Source organism: Vombatus ursinus, unplaced genomic scaffold (assembly GCF_900497805.2).
Source record: "Vombatus ursinus unplaced genomic scaffold, bare-nosed wombat genome assembly UNPS02011369.1, whole genome shotgun sequence".
NCBI lineage: Eukaryota > Metazoa > Chordata > Mammalia > Diprotodontia > Vombatidae > Vombatus > Vombatus ursinus.
The window spans coordinates 5,178,663-5,197,936 of NW_020951147.1; the positions used below are offsets into that span (position 1 = coordinate 5,178,663).

General features: G+C 58.8%; 4 protein-coding genes across 5 annotated transcripts in view; all 4 read right to left on the reverse strand.

Moving 5' to 3' along the window:
* Window positions 1-1,397, reverse strand: part of LOC114038779 (EH domain-binding protein 1-like protein 1) — a 3,068-nt gene extending 1,671 nt beyond the window's left edge. The window contains 2 exon segments of the mRNA XM_027856214.1: window positions 10-1,166; window positions 1,169-1,397. Coding sequence (XP_027712015.1) covers window positions 10-1,166; window positions 1,169-1,223 — 1,212 coding nt within the window. The 5' untranslated portion in view covers window positions 1,224-1,397.
* The window catches only part of EHBP1L1 (EH domain binding protein 1 like 1), a 35,609-nt gene extending 25,880 nt beyond the window's left edge, over window positions 1-9,729 (reverse strand). Inside the window, exons 1-8 of one of the 2 annotated variants that reach the window (XM_027856213.1) lie at window positions 9,240-9,729; window positions 5,857-5,914; window positions 5,622-5,717; window positions 4,051-4,104; window positions 3,221-3,399; window positions 2,658-2,800; window positions 2,237-2,317; window positions 2,024-2,106 (exon numbers count right to left, since the gene is read on the reverse strand). In XM_027856213.1, coding sequence (XP_027712014.1) covers window positions 2,024-2,106; window positions 2,237-2,317; window positions 2,658-2,800; window positions 3,221-3,399; window positions 4,051-4,104; window positions 5,622-5,717; window positions 5,857-5,914; window positions 9,240-9,343 — 798 coding nt within the window. In that variant the 5' untranslated portion in view covers window positions 9,344-9,729. Of the gene's footprint in view, window positions 1-2,023; window positions 2,110-2,236; window positions 2,318-2,657; window positions 2,801-3,220; window positions 3,400-4,050; window positions 4,105-5,621; window positions 5,718-5,856; window positions 5,915-9,239 lie in introns of both variants that reach the window. The other variant, XM_027856212.1, reaches the window with a different exon arrangement.
* Window positions 9,730-12,161: 2,432 nt separating this feature from the next.
* On the reverse strand, window positions 12,162-13,895 carry FAM89B (family with sequence similarity 89 member B). Its single transcript, XM_027856297.1, has 2 exons — window positions 13,561-13,895; window positions 12,162-13,247 (listed from the first exon to the last, which is right to left on the reverse strand). The coding sequence occupies exons 1-2, from the start codon at window positions 13,822-13,824 to the stop codon at window positions 12,972-12,974; spliced, it is 540 nt and encodes a 179-aa protein (XP_027712098.1). The 5' UTR covers window positions 13,825-13,895; the 3' UTR covers window positions 12,162-12,971.
* Window positions 13,896-15,302: 1,407 nt separating this feature from the next.
* On the reverse strand, window positions 15,303-17,370 carry SSSCA1 (Sjogren syndrome/scleroderma autoantigen 1). The gene is made up of 4 exons (XM_027856296.1): window positions 17,297-17,370; window positions 16,965-17,116; window positions 16,007-16,091; window positions 15,303-15,758 (listed from the first exon to the last, which is right to left on the reverse strand). Exons 1-4 carry the CDS (start codon window positions 17,313-17,315, stop codon window positions 15,409-15,411), a joined length of 606 nt encoding a protein of 201 aa, XP_027712097.1. The 5' UTR covers window positions 17,316-17,370; the 3' UTR covers window positions 15,303-15,408.
* Between the last annotated feature and the right edge of the window lie 1,904 nt (window positions 17,371-19,274).

Sequence of the window (19,274 nt, forward strand, 5' to 3'; positions counted from 1 at the left end):
CCCCACTATCTCAGGTGTCGATGTCTCTTCAGTCCCCAATACCCCAGGCTCTGTCTCGGTCATTTTCAACACCCCAGCTTCCATCTCCTCAGTTCCCAATGTACCAGGGGCCAAAATCTCTGCTTCTGTCTCCTCAGTCCCCAGTACCCCAGGTTCTATAGCCTTAGTCCCCACTATCTCAAGTGCCTGAATCTCAATTTTTGTCTCTTGGGTCTCTGACACCCCAGATTCTGTCTCCTTCATCCCCAGTCTCTCAGCTCCTATCTCCCTATTCCCCAATATCCAAAATTCTGCCTCCCTCATCCCAGCCCCCACTTCCTTAATCCCCACTACCTCAGGCCCTATTCTCTGAGCACCCCCTACTCCGACCCCTAGCTCCTCCCTGCCCCTCAGCATCCCAGCGCCCTTGTCCTCAGTCCCTTTTAGCCCAGCCCCGGCCCCATGCACCCATCTGTCCATGCTCCCTGGATGAGCGCCAGTCCTGCTCACCTGGGCCATGGTGCCTTCGGCTCCCGTGGTAGGGACCCCCAGGGTCCCTGTCCCCTCTTGGCCCCTCTCCTCTGCTCTCCCACTGTCCTTCTCCTGTCCTGAAGATCTTTCTGCTCTGCCCAAGGGAAGCTCCCCAGGGCCCCTGATGGCTTCTGCCTCAGCCCCAGGCCCAGCTCCATGGACTGGCTTGGGGGCCTCTGGGCTCTCATTCTCTTGAGCTGGAGGATGCTGGCCTGGCCCCTGGGGTTCTGCAGGGCCGTGGTCCTGGACTCGAGGCCGTTTTACTTTCTCATCTGCTTCCCTAACCTCTGGCCTCCTAATTTCTTGGCCCGAAGTTGCTTCATGGGGGACCTCATTAGTGGCTACTCCTGACTGGCCCCTCCTGTGGGCCCCTCCGGGGGCCTCTGGCTTCCTCCCAGCCTCCTCTGTGGCGTCTGCTGCCTCCCTGGCCTCTGGCCCCCTCCCAGACTTCTCGGTGGCATCTGCAGCCTCCTCCAGTGCTCCCCCTCTGGCTTCTGGCCCCCTCCCAGCCTCCTCCTCCTCCTCGTCTTTGGCTTTAGCCCCCTCCCCAGCCCTTGCCCCTTGGCTCCGGACCTCCCCTACTCCTTGCCCCATCTCCTGGTTCTCAGCGCTCACAGCTGCCTGCCCATCTCTGTCCCTGTCCAAGGCCCCTCCAACCCTCTGGGGGGGCACTCCTTCCTCTCCTCCTCCTCCTTCTCCCTCCTGAGATGCATCCCTGGCTTGGATGCTCCCTCGACCTCTCTCTCGAGCTCCAAGCTCTAACTGATGGGCTCCCCCTCCTATGGGTCCTGCCTGCTCCCCTGGGGGGTCCCCTGGGGATTCCTCCTTGTTGGCTGGAGGGGTTGGGTGCAGGGGGGCGGTGGCCATTCTCCTGAGCCGGGGGGGGGGGGGGGGGGACCGGCCTGGCCCTTCCCCCTCCCTGAAATCAGCCTCCCCCGGTCTCCCTTCTTTTGGGCCCAGAACTTCCCACTTGAAACCAGTTGAGACACAGAGGAGGAAGCAGGGAGCGGCAAGAGAGGTGCCTGGAGAGGGGGCTGGCGCCAAGGCCCAGCTAAGAGGGAAGTGATCTGGGGAAACTGCATTTCCTGGAAGAGCCGGAGTAGCATGGCAAGAGGGGGTGGGGGTGGAGAATGAGCCCCAGGCGAGAGGCAGAGAGAGGAGCCGGGCTTGAGCCCTGGGCACACGCACCGACTCTCCCTGGGGCCTCGGTTTACTCTTCTGGAAAATGAGCATGGATTCTGTGGCCTCAGGCCTCGTAATCCCCCCATGCCCTCCCACTATGCTGCCACTCTGTTCCCCTTCTCTGACGCTGACTGCTTCCTCTTCAGAGCCCTCACCTTATCTCCTGCTCGGGTCCCTGGAGCGGCTGGGTCTCGGTGCCCGTCCTGCCCCCGGCGGCTTCCGTCTCTTCCCCGGGCTGGCCCCCCGGGCTCGGCAGGCCTCGATGCCCCCTGACTCCCTGGCCCCGGGAAGCCCTGAGAGGGGGCGCAGGGGCAGGGGCGGGGGCACTTACAGGGGCTGGGCTGGGCTCCTTAACACCACCCTCCTCCAGTGGAGCCTGGGACGCAGGGTGGGTGGCAGGGTGGGCAGAGGCCGCTGCTGGCAAAGGAAGGGACAGTCTGAGGAGGGCAGCTCAGCCCGTCCTCCTCCCCTCGGGGGCTGCCCCCTGCCACCCGCTCAACATGGGCCCCAGCTCCCCCTCCCCCAAGCGGCCTCCCGGCCTCACCTCCCTTCCTGGAGATGGCCCCAGAGCCAGACCTCCCTCCTTCCTCCTCCTCACACACAGTGTTCAGCTCCCGGGATGGATCTGCGAGTGGCACAAGGGGTGGAGAATGGGAGACCAGCTCCCCAGGGCCCCCCATACAGACCAGACCCTCCACCCCGAAGAGAGAGCTGGGGTCGTACCTGGGAAGTGCCCCGACCTCAGGGCTGGAGCCCGACCTACAGAGATGGAGGAGAGACCAGGAAAGATAGCAGAGCAGAAACCGAGGAGACAGAGGTAAAGGAGAGAAAAAGCCTGAGGGGTGAAGAGGTGGGGCGCAGAGCGGGCCTGGAGGGTCTCTACACGCCCCCACGGCTCATCGGTGCCAATCTACAAGGAGCAGCTCAGACCCAACTCGGACTTGGGGCCCTCTCCCAGACCCCACCTGGCTGGGCAGGCCTGGCCCGGGCCTCAGGGGCCCCCTGTCCCACTGCATCCTCTTCATCGCTCTCAGCAAAATCCTCCAGGTTCCCCACGTCGCTGGGCTTCACACTCATCAGACTGGCTAAGCTCTGCATGTCATCATCCCTGAGGGCAAGAGCCGGTAATTGCACCTTCCCTTCCCCCATTCCTAAACTGTCTTAAGCCATCTCCCCTCTCCTGTGCCTTTGCATAGGCTGTGCCCCACACCCAGTGGGCCTTCCCAAGTTCCACTTAAATAATGCCATCTACATGGAGTGCGAGTAGGGGTCGGGGTGGGGAGGAGTAGGGGTCGGGGTGGGGCTCTCCCGACAGCCCCTAATTGTTGATGCACTCAGCTTCCCCTGAAATTGTATATATCATGTATATATGGTCTCCCCATTAGAATGGAAGCTTACTGAGGACATTTTTATCAATTTTTATTTTTGTAGCTCCAGGGCCTGGCACACGGTGGGTGCTTAATAATTCTTGCTGAATTAAATTGGATTGAGATGGGAAAGGCATGAAGACTATGGGAAAGGCACTCACGTGGCTCGGCCTTCCCTGACCAAGACCCCAGACAGGGTTAGGCTCAGCTCTGCATTCAGCACTTTCACTGATTTTGGCTTTAATTTCAACCGCAGGGGCACCTGGGACGGGACAGGCCCCGCATGGCGGGACAGGTCCACGTCTGCAGTGGCCAGCACCTTGCGCTGCCCCTTGGACTCCTGGGAGAGAAGAGAGGGACTTGATGTCAGAGAACTGTGTGTGCCCTGGGAGATCGAGCCCCTACACTGCCATTTACCAACTCGGGCCACCAAAGTTAGTCAGAAGGCCACAGTCCAGTGTGTCTGGACCCCATGCCTGTCCAGCTCAGGGGGATGGGCGAGAGCTGGTGCCCAGATGACACACGAGCCCCCAGACCCCCCAGACATCAGAGGAGGGAACCCAGGAAACATGCTGACCAGCTTCCCGACAGGGGGATCTGGATTCGAGGCCTAGCGGGGTGACCTTGGGCGAGTCACGTGGCCCCTGTGGGCCTCGTTTCCTTCGTCTACAAAATGAAGGGGGAATAAATACTCTCTGAGGGCTCTCCTGGCTCTAGAGCTACGAGGTGAGGCGCCTGCTTGGGTGTCCTTCCTGGGCCTCAGTTTCCCCCTCTGTAAAATGAGGGTTGGACTAGATGGTCTCTAGGAGCTTATGTGTTTAGTAACCTAGCAGAATGGAAGCTCCCTGAGGGCAGGGACTCAGCCCATAGCAGTGCATCTGACACATAGCGGCCAGTTAATTGGGGGGAGTTCGATTGAATAATATAATATAAATACGGTAACATAAAAAACAAGTATACACGAATTTCAAAACTCCAGACTCTCACTCACATTCTCGATGACGAATGTCCATTCCTTGGCCTCGTACTGCTCCACGTGGGGGTCCTGCAGGTGGTCCAGAGCGAGAATAAGAGGCCAGGAGCAGATGAAGGAGGGGGGCGGGGAAGGGACCAGGGGCTTTGGGCTCCAGGTAAGTGGGAGGGAGCCGAACCGAGGGCTATGGGAACATGTGGGCCTTAGGGGGACCTCTCAGAGCCTCAGTTTCCTCTTCTCTCAAACGGGACAGAAATCCCTCTCCACTTCCAGAGTGTCCTGGAGAGCCAGTAAACATGACCAGGGTCAAGAGCACTTTGGAAGAAGGCGAGAGAGATGAGGAGGAGGCAGAGATAACGAGAAGAGGCAGCCCTCTGCCCACGCCAGTCTGTGACAATGCCTGTCTGCTCCACACCGATGCCATGTGTCATCTCAGCTTGAAAAACAGAGGCTCCCGGGGAACCCTGATGAATTATCAATGGCCAGTCTCCGTTCTGGGGACCTCAAGATGGAGCATACTTGCTTTCCCCCAGTACAGAGGTGGGGGGGGACTACAGGTGCGGAATATTTTAAAGACTCTCAGATAAGGTCACTGGGATTGATTCTTTTGCAAAATGTATTTTATTTGTTGTTACTGTTAGAAGGTAGGGTTGGGGCTGGGAGATGGATGACAAGTAAAAAGGAAATAAACGATTTTTGTGAAAACAAAAGGAATCGTTTAAGTAGGAGAGTTCCCATGGGGTTCCCATTGCGTGTGTGATCCAGGCTTTACCCACTCTGTGCCTCAGTGTCCCTTTCTGTCAAATGAGGATAGTATTTCCCACACTACTCACCTCCTGGCATTGTTGGGAGGTAATTAATTGCTTTAGAATCCATAAAACCTTAGAGTGATTATCATCATTCTTGTCACTGTTATTATCCAGGTCAAAGGTTTTGTAAAATGTGATAATTCCATGGGAACCATCAATGATGACAATGGTGAGGAGAAGCAGAGAGGCTTAGTGGGCAGCCCAGAGTCATGAAGACCTGGGTTCTAATCCTGTGTCTGATATGGGAGGGGTGATGCAGGGCAAATCATTCAGTGCCCCAGGAATCTCTCTAAGATGAAAGGGTGAAGACTTGGGTAGCAAATGAAATCATATCTGTAAGGTGCTTAGCACAGCCCCTGGCACATAGCAGGGATTTAATAAATAAGAATTTAAGGCATTTAATAAGTCCTCCCTCCCTCCCTTTCTCCTTCCCTCTCTCCCTCCCTCCTTCCCCCTCCCTTTCTTTCCTCCTCCCTCCCTTTCTTTCTTCATTGGTGCAGTGAATTTCCTACCCTGCAGAAATCAGAGGTCTGAATTCCAAAAAGGAATCAGTATTCTGTTTCTCCACTGGACCCTGAGCTCTATTCAGCCTGGCTCTGTGTCTTATCAGAACTCAGGGCTCTGCATACAGGTAGTGCCCCATAAATCCTTGCTGAGTTCAGTCAGCATCACTGCTGCCTCCTGGATGTCCCCATCAGGCCTGTGTCAGACCCTTGACCAAATCCTGTTGGGGTCCCGTGTGCCTGCCTGCCCAGTGCCCTGGGGTGTATGAGGGCTCACCCGGTAGAGTGTCACAGAGATATCCACGTTCTCTGGCACCATCCACACCACCATGCCCCGATAAGGGTTCTGGATCCCGGGCTGCCAGCTGTGGGCCTGTGGAAAGATTTCTGAGCCCCCAGATCTCCCTCCCTAACCCTGCCTCTCCCCCAACTCTCAGGTTTCCCATCCAAGCACCAGGAGGCAACGTGGACTCATCCAGAAATGGTTCACCCCTGGGTCTGGGGAGCCTTACCTTGGAGCAGATGCGTCGGTTTCTCCGGGTCCATACCACCACCAATTTGTCTGGCTGCCTAAGGGCGAGACCAAGCAGACAGAAAGGGAGGAAGCTTGCTGGGGCTGCCCCCCATGTCCTGCTCACCCTCCAGCTGCCATGGAAGGGAAGGGTCAGGCGGCTGGTTCCCTTATCTTGGGGCACAGTCGTAGGGTGGAGACTCTAGGGCAGGGTGGAGCATGGGGGCAATAGGGCAAAGGGTAGAAAGAGAAGGGGCTGGGAGAGAGCGGGCTGACAGAGGACAGGAGAGGACAGGCAGGCAGACACACAGCCATCCACAGACAGAGGCAGAAACCAGGTGGTGGCCCAGACAGCCGCCTGCAGCATACAGGGACACCCTGCAGACACGCAGAAAAGGAGGAAAGGACTGTTGGGGCCCGGCCTTTCTCTGGCTCTGCTCAGCTTCATGTCCAACACCCAATGGCAGAGCGGCAGCTCTCTCTGCAGGAGAAGGCAGGGGCTCCCTACTTTGGTTGTAGGGGGAAAGGAAAGAGAATTCTTTGCCCTGCCCCCTTATATTCATCCATTTGACCAACTTGGCATCTACCGCGTTCAGGGCGCAGAGGAGAGGCCAGGTTTGGACAAGAAACAGTCCCTGCCTTAGTGGCATTTACAGGATTGGGGCGGGGCAAGAATCAGGGAAGGAGGAGGTGACATTTGAGTTGGTAAGGATTCAGTAAAGGTGGAGAGGCAGGCACAGAGCAAGCAAAGACACAGAGGTGGGAAAATGTTTGTGTGTGGGAGGGCAGTTTGGCAAGAATGTCCAGGAGGCATTCTTGGAGGGCAGCACAATGGGACAAAGCTGGAAAGTGGAGAGGGAGAGCCTGGAAAACTAAGTAAAGGTCTTTGAACCTAACTCAGCTGCTTAAACATGAGATCCCCATCACCTCTGGGAGAAGAGAAGAGGCTTCTTAAAGGGAAGTAGCCTCTGTTTGGGGAGTTCTGCTGGGGGCAGGCGAGAGGGCCGGGCACTGGTTGTTGGCCCTCAAAGGGTGGGGCTGGACTGACTCAGGCTGGGACACTGCCAAGTAGGAATGGGCGAAGCGACCAGCCAGCTGATACAAGCAGGTGCGCTCTCTGCCTTTCAGCCCACTAGCTCCGCTCTCAGGCTCATGGGCCTCAGGCCTGAGGCCAGCATGCTTTGCTAGCTACCCCCAAAGCTCGGCCTCTGGCCCCAGGGTCCATAGCTGACACCCCGCCCCCACACAGACCCCTAGGATTATAGGGGCCTGTAGGGGGTATTACAGTGGGTTGGGTATGGAGCATATAGAGAGCTAGTTAGAAAGCGTGTCCACAGCAAGACCCAAAGCCAGAAAGGGCTGGAGCCTAGGTCTGAATCCTGCCTGTGTGACTCTGGAGAAATCTCCACCCTTCTTTCTCATGGTCTCAGTTTCCTCATCTGTCAAATGAGAGGCTTGGCTCAAGGTTCCTTCCAGCTCAGACATCCTCTGATCCTGTGACCTCTACTTAGGCTGGTTCCCCAGGGTAGGAACAGAAAAGTGACTCCCAGCCTCACCCCGACACCCCGAAGCTCCACCGCTCCAGGAGGGACAGGGACGCCTCCTGAGTCAACGACCCAGACTAACAGCTGGGACCCACCCAGGGCTCTGCCCAGCCCCAGGGCCGCTCTGCCCTTGGCCTGGCCCTTTGCTCAGCATCATTTCCACCAGACTCCCAGTATCCCTGCCCAGATGATTAGCCCTCCTTGACAGATGAGAAAACTGAGGTTCAGAGAAGAAATGACTCAGCCAGAATTACTGTCATTACATGATGGGGACGGGGACGTTCTCAGGCCAGCTATCTTTTCCCTGCAAGGAGCAAGGAAAATTCTCTTATTGTGAGTTAGCCCTCCTTTGCTCTGCCTGCACCGCACCCCCCCCCAACACCCTCCTAGGCCCCTTGTACTCTGAAGCCTAATTTTAGCCCTCTGGAGGGGCAGGACGGGAAGAGAGGGTACCGGCAGCTGCGGCCCTAATCCTGACTCCGGAGGGGAAGCTGACACCCGGGCTGCCTAGGGTATATTTAGGGTATGACGAGGGGACAAGAAGCAGCTGGAGGGGGCTGGCTGCCAGGAAGCCACCTGGCCCTGCTTTGAGCTGGGTCACCCAGACCACAAGATGAGAGGGCCCCAGTCAGAGAGATGGCACAGGGGAGCTCTAGGCAGGCTGAGGCCTGCTCATGGGAGCCCTGCCCCACTGCCTTCCCCGTGGAGGTCTGTCCGTCTTGCTCTTCTTTCTCTCCTCCTTTCCCCAGGGCCTTTCCCCTTGCTCTGGGCTCTGGGCTCCTTTTTGAGCTTCTGTTCCCCCCGCTCCCTGGGATCCCAAGCTTTTCACTCTCTTCCCCCTCCTCCTCCTCCTCCTCCTCCTCCTCCTCCTCTATAATTCTCTCCAGTCCCCTTTAAGCTTACGGCCTCCTCCTTCTCTTCCCTCACCTCCCTACGGTCTCAGTTTCCCCTTTTAAGGGCATTTCAGAGAAATCTCTCAGCCTCATGGCTCCCTGCCCTGCCAGGCATCTTTGTCCTATTTCTTCCCCTTCTCTGGCTGGGGGAAGAGCTGGAGAAGAAGCTCTCTGTCCCTTCCTCTGATCTTATACTTGGCTAGTCAGCAATGCCCCCCCTTAGCCCAGACCCCCAGAGATTTGCCATTCCTGCTTCCTAACCGCACCCTGAACCAATCCTCATTCCTATCTAAGGGACGCAGGGAGAGGGAGCTGGGCTTCTGATGGCCAACGTGGTAGGAAGGGGCAAGAGGGCTGGGGTCTGACTTAAGAAGTGAGGTAGAGTTCTGCAGAGTTCTGGGGGCTTTCACCTCCCCCTACACCCTGGTCCTGAGAAGTAAGCAGGCAGCTGCCCGTCATCTGCCAATCCCTGTTCCCCCTCATGTGGAAGGCAGCTGGCGACACGCTACACTGAATAGTCCTGTTACCCAGAAGGGCCCCCCTTCAAAAGTCTCCTTCCTCATGTCTGCCTCCTCAAACTCTCCTCGGGGCCCCATTTTTGAGGAGGCTCCGTCTGACTGACAGACCCCTGAGCTGGGAGGATGGGCCCTCCTCCTGCCAGACAGAAGGATGTGAGAGGCATCCCGCCCCCCACTAAGGAGGGGAAGGGGAGAAGGGCCAGCTTGAGGAGAGGGCACAGAGTGAGGGCATGGAGGGGCTGGAGCATGGGTGCTGACCCAGGGCAGTGGGGGAGGGAAGAAAGAGAGAGGGCAGTGCCAGCCTGGGAAGGGGGCACAGCGTGTGTGTGTGTGTGTGTGTGTGTGTGTGTGTGTGTGGGCGCAGGGGGAGGCAGGAGTGAGCCCCTCCCGACCACACTGCTCCCACATGCACTGAACACACTCACTCACCATTTCTTGGTGCACTCCACCACCAGCTCCTGATAGCACGCCACGAAATGGAACTTGGCGGCGCGTTTACCCACGCGCTGGAGCCGCTTCCACACCGAGGTCATGGCCTCTCCCCCTCCCTGGCCCCCTCCCCTCAGACGCGGTTGTCAGCAGCCCCGGCCGGGCCGCGGGGCTCCATTCCGGGTACCATAGGCCGGGCTGGGTGAGTGGATGCTACTGGTCACTCACTGACCCCAACTCTCAGACGCTGGTGTCTCAAAGTCCGAGGCCCGACAGTTCCAGGTCTCAGTGCGGAGCGCCCCTTCGCTCGGGTCTAAACGCGTCCCGTCCCGTCCTGTCCAGTCTAGGCTTGGGCAGCTAGGACGAAGTCTCGGACCCGGGCTCTTCTCTGACCCGAGTTTGGGAGCTCCCGGCAGGGTTGGGGACACGCTCCAGGATAGCTGACGGACACTCGGAGCGAGGCGACTGGGCGCCGGTTTCCTGGAGCCGCACCCCCCCCCCACCCCGACGGAAGGAGGGCGGGGAAGGGGGTGGGGCGGGGCGGGGGGGGAGGGGGAGGCTGGCCCTGGGACCTGGAAGCCCGCGAGGCCAGGAGGTGGAGAAGGAGGGGAGAGGCCGGGAGGTGTGGTGTAAATTCTGCGGGCCGGCAGGCGGGTGGCCAGGCTTGGGCGGGCGCAGGCTGTCAGAGGCGGCCTGTGCGCTCCCGTGCTCCCTCGTGGGCGCGGGCCCCGGGACCAGCCTCCCCAAAGTGGGGGTCATTGGGCCCCTAAGGGGCTCTGCCAGCACTGGGAGGGCTGCCGGGGAAGGGACTGACTCCCTTGGCCGAGGGAGGCCGGCAGGAGGGGCTGGCCGAGGGCGCTGAGTGTGTGCGCTCCTGGCGGGGAGCTGCGCTCGGTGTCCTTTCTGTCCATTTAGCCCGAGGTTGTTAGGACAGCATCCTGTGCGGGAACTGAGTTGGGAAGGAAGGCGTGTGTGCGTGTGTGTGAAGGGGGGAGAGGTCTGCAGAAAAGTGGGTTGTCATGCCTGCAAATCGGGGTGGGGGGTGAGCTTCCTTTGGACTGGCACTTTGTGCGAATCTCCCACTGTTCGGGTGGGGTTGAGAGGTGCAAGTCTGGTCTAGTGGCTAGATTGCCGTGGAGCCAGTTAAGACCTGGGTTCCCCCCTCTGCTCCATACTGCCTGGATGGCTCTGAGCAGGTGACTGCAGCTTTCAGTGAGCTAAGGGGACAAGCAATCTCTTGATGAGGTGGGTGAAAGGTGCCTGCCTGCATCAGCAAAGGGAGTTTCCTCAGATGGGAATTCCCTATCAGGGTGAAATCCCAGGCCAGGTCCCTATCGCTGTCCCTGGGGAGGGGGAGGGAGTGGAAGTATAGACTGGTGTGGGAACAAAAATGGACACCTAAGGGGAGGAGGAAGGGATGAACTGGGTGTCTGCTTCCTAAACACGTACCATAAGTACCCCAATGTGTTGACAGAAGAGAATCCAGATTGAGAGGTGAGATAGGAGTGAGCAGAGCACTGGACCAAAGATTGGAAGACTGAGGTTCGAACCGTGCTTCTGACACTTACTAGGTGTATGAGCTTGGGCGAGTTACTTAATCTCTAAAGACTCAGTTTTCTCATCTGTAAAATGGGGACCATACTACCCTTGGGACCTACCATGCAGGGTTGTCGTGAGGTCTAAAGAAGAGAGCAGGGGGCAGCTAGATGGCACAGCCGACAGAGCACTCACTGGTCCTGGAGTCAGGAGGACCTGAGTTCAAATTCGGCCTCAGACGTGTGATATTCACTAGCTGTGTGACCCTGGGCAAGTCACTTAACCCCAACTGCCTCACCAAAAAGAAAACAAAAAAAAACCCAAAACAAATAAAGAAGACAGCATATAAAGACATCAGTTGTTACTGATGATCAATCCCTATTCTATTCTCTGGAGTCTGTTTGATCTGCTTGGAGAGCAGATGCCGAGCTCCGAGAATTATTCACCAGTGATGGCTGGGTTCCAGGGCCCTTTACTCTTTGTAAAGGCTTGTGGGGGGGCGGGGGTGTTTGTGGTGAACCTAGGCGGGCTTCAGCACTGTTTCCTGGTGTGTGTGTGGGGGGGGGGGTTCCCGAGCTGGGTGTGGCTCAGCTGTGGGACTGTTGAACTGTGCAGACTTCTGAGAACTCTGAGACTGCATGAGCTGTAATGTTTGACGAGGGGCCTGAATGAGAAAGGAGTTTGGAATGTATTATTTTAAGTATCTGCAAGCTTCTCACTCCCCCCCCCCCCCCCCCCATAAATGCACAGTCCTGCCCTCTTCCCTTAGAGCTGGGCTATCCCCAAGGTCCCTCTCAAGTTTGTAATCTAACTCTCCTTCCTTGGATAGGGATAGGGTGGGGAAGAAAGCCCCCTCAGCTGGTTCCTTCCTCCCTCCCTTCCTCCCCAGGGGAACGTCCCCAAAGATGGGTCTGGGAGTGTAGCCCTCTTACTTCCTGCCCCAGCGGGAGCCCCAGCCTTAGCTTCAACTCCACCCCCAGGCTGGGTGGAAAGTTTCTCTCCTCAAGATGGACGGTTCCTTCCACTTCCTCCCCACCCCCATCCCCCTTGGCTCCAGATGGGGTCAAATTTAGCCAGAAGGCACTGGTTTTTACAGAAGAGGAAATGGGGGGCCCAGGGAGGGGTAGGGTCTTCTTGTCGCAGCTAGCACAACCCCATCCCGTTACGGGCAGAACAGGGCTCAGAGCCCAGCGCTCCAGACTCCCAGGCCAAGGCTTTGCACACAGGCCTGGCAAGTGGCAAACGCCGCCAGTCATAAGCAACTTCAGAGGGCCCTGACCCAGCCGTGCTGCTCCAGCCCCACCTACCGGTAGAAGGAGATGCTACAGCTCACCTCCATTGTCCGGACACACCTCTTCCCATCCCTAGCTTACAAAAGACAAGAACTGCGCAGAGAGAGCCATTTATTTATTTGTGGGGTCCCAAGGCCGAGACCCCAGTACGTTAAATATTGGGCATAGACCTGAGCCCCAGCCCTCCCCATTGCCAAGTGGGGAGCAAGGCCGACCTTTGGGCTGGGCCTTACCCAATAGCCAAGCCAGCATTATACATGACCGCCCCGCTTGCTGAACGCTACTCCTACCGGGGCAGCAAGAAATGAGTGATGGAGCTGTTCTCCTTTGCCATGCTATTTGCCCCCACAACAGAGCCAGCTAGCTCCCTTTTTGGATGTGGAGCCAGACTGACTGTTGGTGGCAGGAGAGGCTCTATCGGTCTGGCCAAGGTGCTAAGGGTGAAGGTGCTTCAGATGCTCCTTCCCTTGCCCAAGTGATTGGCCTCAAGAGAGCTGAGCTTGCCTGGGAGCCCTTGAACGGAAGCGGGGGAGAAGAGGGCATCAGGGTGAATGGGGTGAATCCACTGACAGCTGGGCCTGGGAGTGGATGGGAGATAATGTGGAGCCTGGATCTCTAGCAGGTCAATATCTCTCCTCTGAGAGAAGTGACTGAAAGAGAAGGTAAGGAAACCAGCTTCTCCCACCTACCGGCCCCAGCCATTCCCGGTAACTAGCACAGTGAGAGATCAGAGGGTTCAGGGAGAGTGACTGAATGAGTGTGGGAGTGTGTGTGTGTGTGTGTGTGCGTGTGTGTGTACCTGCCTGCACTATGTGGGGGAAGGTGGAATGGGCTAGGCCCTGCCTGCAGCTTCGAGCCCAGCGTCGATGGGCCTCCAGAGGGCATCAGGGCCAGGGACCCGTCCTCAGAGACTGAATGAGTCCTGCAGCCACTTATCCCGGGAATTGTGAGTCTGGGGGACTCGGAGCGGGGGCGGGTCCCGGGGCAGGCTGCAGTCTGGCGGCTCGTCCTCATCGTCAGAGAAGCCGGTGTCCGGGGGGTAGGAGCTGTCCGAGTGCAGGGACGATGACATGTCCTGGCACAGGCTCATGTCCTGGCACAGGTGCTTGTAGTCTTGGATGGACTCGTGCAGAGAGCACAGCTGGCACAGCAGAGACATGTCCAGCTGGCGGAGGCCCACCTGGGGAGGGGCAGGGCGGCGTTAGGAGGGACCCCAATGAGTATCCCGGAAGGCGTGACGCCCTCTCCTTCCCCCTGACACCGTGCCTATCCCCAGGCCATCCCGCTTCCCCCATGGCAGCTCCTTTAGGCCACCTCGGTCCTCTACCCCGTCACAGCAACCGCTGGCCATTCTGCTCCCCCTTCACAGCTCCTGCCTCTCCATCCCAGCACACCCCAGCCATCCATCCTGCCTCCCCAGCATCCTAGCCCTGCCCCCGCGATCCCATCCCATCTCATCTCATCCCATCCCCCTCTCCCGGGCCGACCCGCACCATCTCCTTCCGCAACACCGCCAGGGCTGAGTCCAGGTTGGCGGGGCGGCGCGGGGGCTGCGAGGGTCCCTCGGGGGCGCGGCCAGCCCGGCTCAGCTCGTCCTGGATGCGGTTCCGCTGGCTGTAGACGCGCTCCAGGTCCCTCCACGAACCCCCGCTCGAGTTGAGGAGGCCGCTGAGCCCCCGGGGCAGCGGCGGGAGCCCCTCGAGAGGGCAGCCCAAGGGCGCGGGCGCGGGCGCAGGGCCCCCAGGCAACCCGTTCATGGGCACGACGCGGGGGTCCGCTAAGAAAATGGACCCCGGCACCTGGCCCCCTCCTGCCCTCCTCTTCCTCTCCTCTGGCCGCCCGGCCCTGGCCCCGGCCCGGCCCGGCCCGGCCCGGGCGCCGCTGCCCCACTGAGCGCCGGCTTTGTTCGGCCCCGGAGAAGCCCCACCCTGCGCCCCCTCCCCTCGGCCAAAGGGGCGGAGCCTTTCGTAAAAGGAAACCGGACTGTCCGAGCGGCTCCCCACAGTGCTTCGATGTGGCAGGGGGACCGAACTGGGGAAGAGTTTAAGAGCCAAGCATGGGGCGGGAGGCGAGAAAGAAAAGGAATTCACCCCAGATCCAATCTCCTTGGGATGCTCCTAAGGGAGGCCCAACAGGGAGAAGGGGAAAAGGACGCAGCTCCTTTAAGATGGGAGGAGACACCAGTGGGAGGCGGGACGGAGGGGGGGGGCTAGGCAGAGCCCCTATGGCTTCGCGGCCCAGACGGCTAAGGGCTGGACCCCACTTGAGTGGGTTATAAGGGGAGCTCGAGATATTCTCCTCACTTGCAACACGTGGGTGGGCTAAGCCCGCTCTCCTGAGGCTCTTGATCTAAGCCCTATCGAGGACTACGTGGGCGGACTCCATGGTCACCGAGAGCCCGTCCAACCTTCGGCTCTTCCTGTCCCCCCTTCATTTTCCACACCCAAGTTTGGACCTGATCTGGGACCCTGCTGACCCCCATCTCCACGGCGATGGCCCAGTAGTGCAAACTTAGATCCTGGTTTCAATCCCACCCCTTTTCTTGGGGAGGGGAGGGGCAGTATTTATGTCTTTTGTTTTCATCACCTAGATCCCCCCTCCATCTCACCCCCAATTTGGCTTTTCATTGGCTAAGTAACCTCAGGCAATTCAAAAATCTCCCTAAGTCTGCTTCCTCATCCATGACAGAAGGACCCTCTCTGGGGACCTTCGGGCTCTAAGCCTAGGAAAGGGAGGCACAGGGCCAGGGCATCCAGGGGCTGGGTTCTCTCCTTTCCTTTAAGAGTTCTGGGGGCAGCTAGGTGTTTCAAGCTCCAGCCTTGGAGTCAGGAGGACCTGAGTTCAAATCCGACCTCAGACACTTGACACGTACTAGCTGTGTAACCCTGGGCAAGTCACTTAACCCCAATTGCCTCACCAAAAAGGGAAAAAAAAAGAGAGTTCTGGGTCATGTCCTGCTTCATCTCATACACCAGCTCAAGTACGCCAGGATACCTCTCCCAGGAAAGGGGCAGTAGGAAAGTGTCTAAAGATTCTGGGCAGGGACCAACCTGGAGAGATCGAGGAAGCCGAGCTGTCGTTTCCCCTGTGAGATCACTGAGGCCCAGAATCCACACGACTGGTCACACAAGAGCAAAGCTAGGAGGGCAGCCAGCACAGGCCTCTGCTGGGCGAGCGGCAAGACACACAAGCACCACGGCAGGAGAGGGAAGGAACAAACCACACCACACAGGGCAAGGGTTTTGTCTGCGCCTTTCTCTTGCAGCCATTCACAACAAATCCCGGACCCACACACTAGCCGAGGCCAAGGCCCTGGGGCCCTTCTTCCTCCCCAAGACCCCTCACTGCTGCAGCTGCCGAATCCCCTGCAGAGCTTCAGCACAGACCCGGATCAGGGTGCAGAGCTGGATGCTTCCTTCCAAAGAGGTGCTGGGGCCCAGTTCTCCCGAGGCCCACGCGAGTTTCTGAAGCAAAGCTGACTGCGAGGCTGCCAGGACATCCGGGGCCAGAGAGGCTGTGGGAGCCAAGGTGGGAGAAGGCCCCTGGGCAGCCCTGAGCCCAGCAGCCGCCCCCTCACAGTGCTCTGGCCGGGGGACAGGGGGCTGTGGGGCCGGTCGAGAAGCAGTGGGGAGCTCTGAGGACGCTAGCTGGTGTTCGCGGGCTTGGGAGAGAGCAGCCTGGGCATTCAGAGCTGGAAGGAAGAGGACATCACAGGGGAGACCGAGAGGGCATTAGCCCTGTGAGGCTGCGCCCCCAGATCAGGGCTGATTCTTCTCCTCCCGCTCGACTCCCTCCGCACACTGCCTACAGTACTTCAGAGTCAGACTGATGAGGCAAGCCCTTGATCACCTTTGCTTCCCTGACCCAGAAACAGTATCTTCTCCACCTCTGGGATGCCCAGATCTTCTCCCAGCCTAAGGATCCCCAAGACCCCCTCACCTGGGTTATCTTTGTCCACGTCTGAATTCAGCTCCTGACAAGCTACACAGTAAGTTTTTCGCTGTTTGTCTTGGAGTAAAATGGTCTGGAAAAAAGTCAGAGAGGAGCTCCACTACTCTCTATGTGATCCCAAGGAAGCCGTTTCCTCCTACTGCTCAATAAATGCTCGAGTGAACGAATGAACAGACGGGATGGAGCGATCGTCTACATCTCCCAGCTCTGGTACGCAGCGGTCCCTGCCCGTATCTGCTGGGCATGGCCCAGTCCCATTTACAACTGCTATATATTTGCATCTCGGCAGCTTCCCAGAATAGACTGGTAAAGGGGATACAGGAAACAGACAAATATGCCGAGTGATTTTACAGGGAGAGAGAACGCTAATGGCCTGGTGAAGGATCTCAGGATCACCCATTTAGAGCTGGGAGGGTCCTCAGAAGCATCTGCTCTCAGGGGCAGCTAGGTGGCACAGTGGATAGAGCACCGGCCCTGAAGTCAGTACAACCCGAGTTCAAATCCGGCCTCAGACACTTGACGCTTACTAGCTGTGTGACCCTGGGCAAGTCACTTAACCCCAATTGCCCAAAACAAAACAAAACAAAAAAAAAAAGAAGCATCTGTTCTCTAACATGCCCCTTTTTACTGATGAGGGAGATATGACCCAAGGCCCATCCCAAGATGGAAACTGATCCCAGGTCCAGACTCCAGATCCAGCCCTCAGGCGGTTGCACCAGGGCCGGCCGGGCTGTGAAGGGAGCTAGGGATGCGAAGAGGTGGGCGGTGCGAAAGGGGGGAGACTCCACTAGTAAATGACAAGCGCCCCGGCCTTTCCCCTGCTCTGACAGGCTCAGCCGGATGTCACCTCCTCTAAGGAAGCCCACTGGCTGGGTACTTCCTGCCCCGCCCCCGCCCCCCCGCCCCGAGGGGCGTGACCGAGGGGGGGCCGGGCGCGGCCACGCACCCCGCAGTCCTGGCACGTGTCCCCCAGCATGCGGTAGCCACACAGCAGGTAGTCGCCCATGAGGCGGGAGATGCGATCCTGCCGCTCGCGTCGCGCCTGCAGCACCTTGGTCTCGGCCTCGGAAGGCGGCTCCCAGTCCGATTCGCCCGCCTCTGTAGACGCGGCGCCCCGGGGCGGGTGAGGAGGCCCTGCGGCGCCCGGGGCCTCCCTCCCCCACCTCCGGCCCCGGCCCGAGGCCTGCGCTCCTCCCCGGGGCCCACCCCCGGCCCGGCCCGGCCCGGCCCGGCCCCAGCCTCCGCCCCGCTCCTCCCCTGGCCCCGGCCCGGTCCCACCTGCTCCGTTCAGAGCCATGTCGCCGTTGCCGCCGCCGCTAACAAACACCGCGCCGGAAGTGACGCAAGCGCCGGCGCCGCGGCCGCTGGGCTCGCTCCTCGGCTCTGGGGGTGACGTCATCGTCCGATCGTCCACTCGCGGCCGCGGGGGGCGGGGCGCGCTTCCGGGCCCTCTCGCGGTGCTGGAGACGAGGGAGGCGGGGATTCGCCCGGAGGGAGAGAGCTTGGGACGCGCTGAGGCGTTGCCACGGAGACCGAGTCACGTGGCACCTCCGCGGCGCTAAGCCCCGCCCTCGAGGGAAACGGCTGGTTCCAGAGCCCGAGGGCGGGGTGGGGGAGCGCGTTCTGGTCCCGCCCGTGCCTGACCTCCGCAGCCTCCTCCGCAAAATGGTGCCCCGATCTAGAGGTGGACACATCGCTGGACTTGGAGTCTGGTGACCCTGGGCGGGTCCCTTGTCCTCTCCGGGCCTCAGTTTCCCCCTCTTTGAGCTGCAGCATGAAGTAGAAGGGAAAAGGCTCTGGGAGGGACCCTGGCAAGGCCCCTCCGTGAGCCTCAGTTTCCCCCCCGCATCCTGCAGTATCCCAGCCCCATCTGGCTCTTCCTCCAGGCTCCTCCGACACGTGGGGACTCGGGGCACGGATTGTTGCAGACCGTCTACTCGGTGGTCATAGAGGGTTGTTATTCTTAACTCTTCTTTTTTTTGGGGGGGGGGGTTCCCCGTAAGGATGGCCTCAAAGCCACGTCGAAGCCTGGGAGGAGACACAAGGGGGTAGGAGAGAAGTCCCCTTCCTCCCCGGGCATGCAGCCCCACCCCACCTTATACTGGAGAGCAGAAAGAGACTGGAGTTGTAAAACGGGGGGCCTGGAACCCCAGAATGTCGTGGCAGTTGTTGGGCGAGCAGCCCTCGAAGGATGGATGATGGGATTCTGAGGAAGGTCCTGGAGGAGCCGGTGGGAAGCTTCATCCTCGCCTGGGGACCCGAGTTCAAAGGGACAGGCTTGAGCCTGAGGGCGCGAGCTACTTGGGTAGGGATGTGTCTGCTCTTTGTTCTTCAAAGTTTGGCACCGGGGAGAAGAGCCTCCGGCCAGAGAGAGAGCCCTTTGTAGCTGCTCGCCCTGTGAGGGGGAAAGCTCTGTCTTTGTTTTTCACCCGAAGGAAGGCTTTGTTGAACCTTAGCGCATTTGGCTGCTTTTCTAAATAGCCACTTTTTTTTTTTTAAGCCTCCTGGGGCCTTGAACTAAAAGAGCTCCATAGAGCCCACTCTTCTCATGAGGAAGAGCTAGGAGGCCCTGGAGCCAAGGACTTCCCCTGAAGCCTGAAATTGTGAGCCCAGAGGAGCAGCCAGGTGGCGCAGGGGACAGAGCTCTGGCCCTGGAGTCAGGAGGACCTGAGTTCAAATCCAGTCTCAGACATATAAAACTTACTAGCTGTGCGACCCTGGGCAAGTCAATCCCATTGCCTAGCCAAAAAATAAATAAATTTGTGGGCCCAGAAAAGCGCCACAGCTATGTGCCGTGTAGGCACGTTTCTGGTGGAGATGATCCGGGTTGGAAGCAGGCTAGGCGGGCGCAATGATGTCACTAGATCACAATACCCTGCAGCACTGGAGGTGTGAGTTGTCCCTCCATGTTTGTACCTCGACCACATCTGTTCCTGTGTTTGTTCTGTCCTCTCCCCATGTGTTCCCCATTTGTGTCCATCTTTCCCACTGATGCTTTGTTTTGGTGGGTTTAGGAGGGACAGTATGTTGTAGCTGCTTTTCTCACTATGCTGTTTCATTAAATGCATTTGCTTTGAATACATTGTGTCTTCTGGCTGATTAGTAAAGCTGAATACTTTGCTAGGGGCTCCAGAGCTATGGTGGATGTGGAGAGAGCACCTTGAACCTAGGGTATTCTGGGAGACTTCTCCTGGGAGGTGGGGAGGGGGTGCTCCTGGGCATGACATTTGTTACAGAGGCATTCTCCCTGGAAATA

Excerpts from the sequence above, each read along its gene's own strand:
- FAM89B (XM_027856297.1), bottom strand. The coding sequence starts at position 13,824 with ATGAACGGGTTGCCTGGGGGCCCTGCGCCCGCGCCCGCGCCCTTGGGC. Across the intron at positions 13,248-13,560 it reads CGGTGTTGCGGAAGGAGATG|GTGGGCCTCCGCCAGCTGGA; the intron begins GTGCGGGTCGGC and ends GCCCCTCCCCAG.
- SSSCA1 (XM_027856296.1), bottom strand. Across the intron at positions 16,092-16,964 it reads ACACGTGCCAGGACTGCGGG|ACCATTTTACTCCAAGACAA; the intron begins GTGCGTGGCCGC and ends ACTTTTTTCCAG. Across the intron at positions 15,759-16,006 it reads CGTGGACAAAGATAACCCAG|CTCTGAATGCCCAGGCTGCT; the intron begins GTGAGGGGGTCT and ends TCTTCCTTCCAG.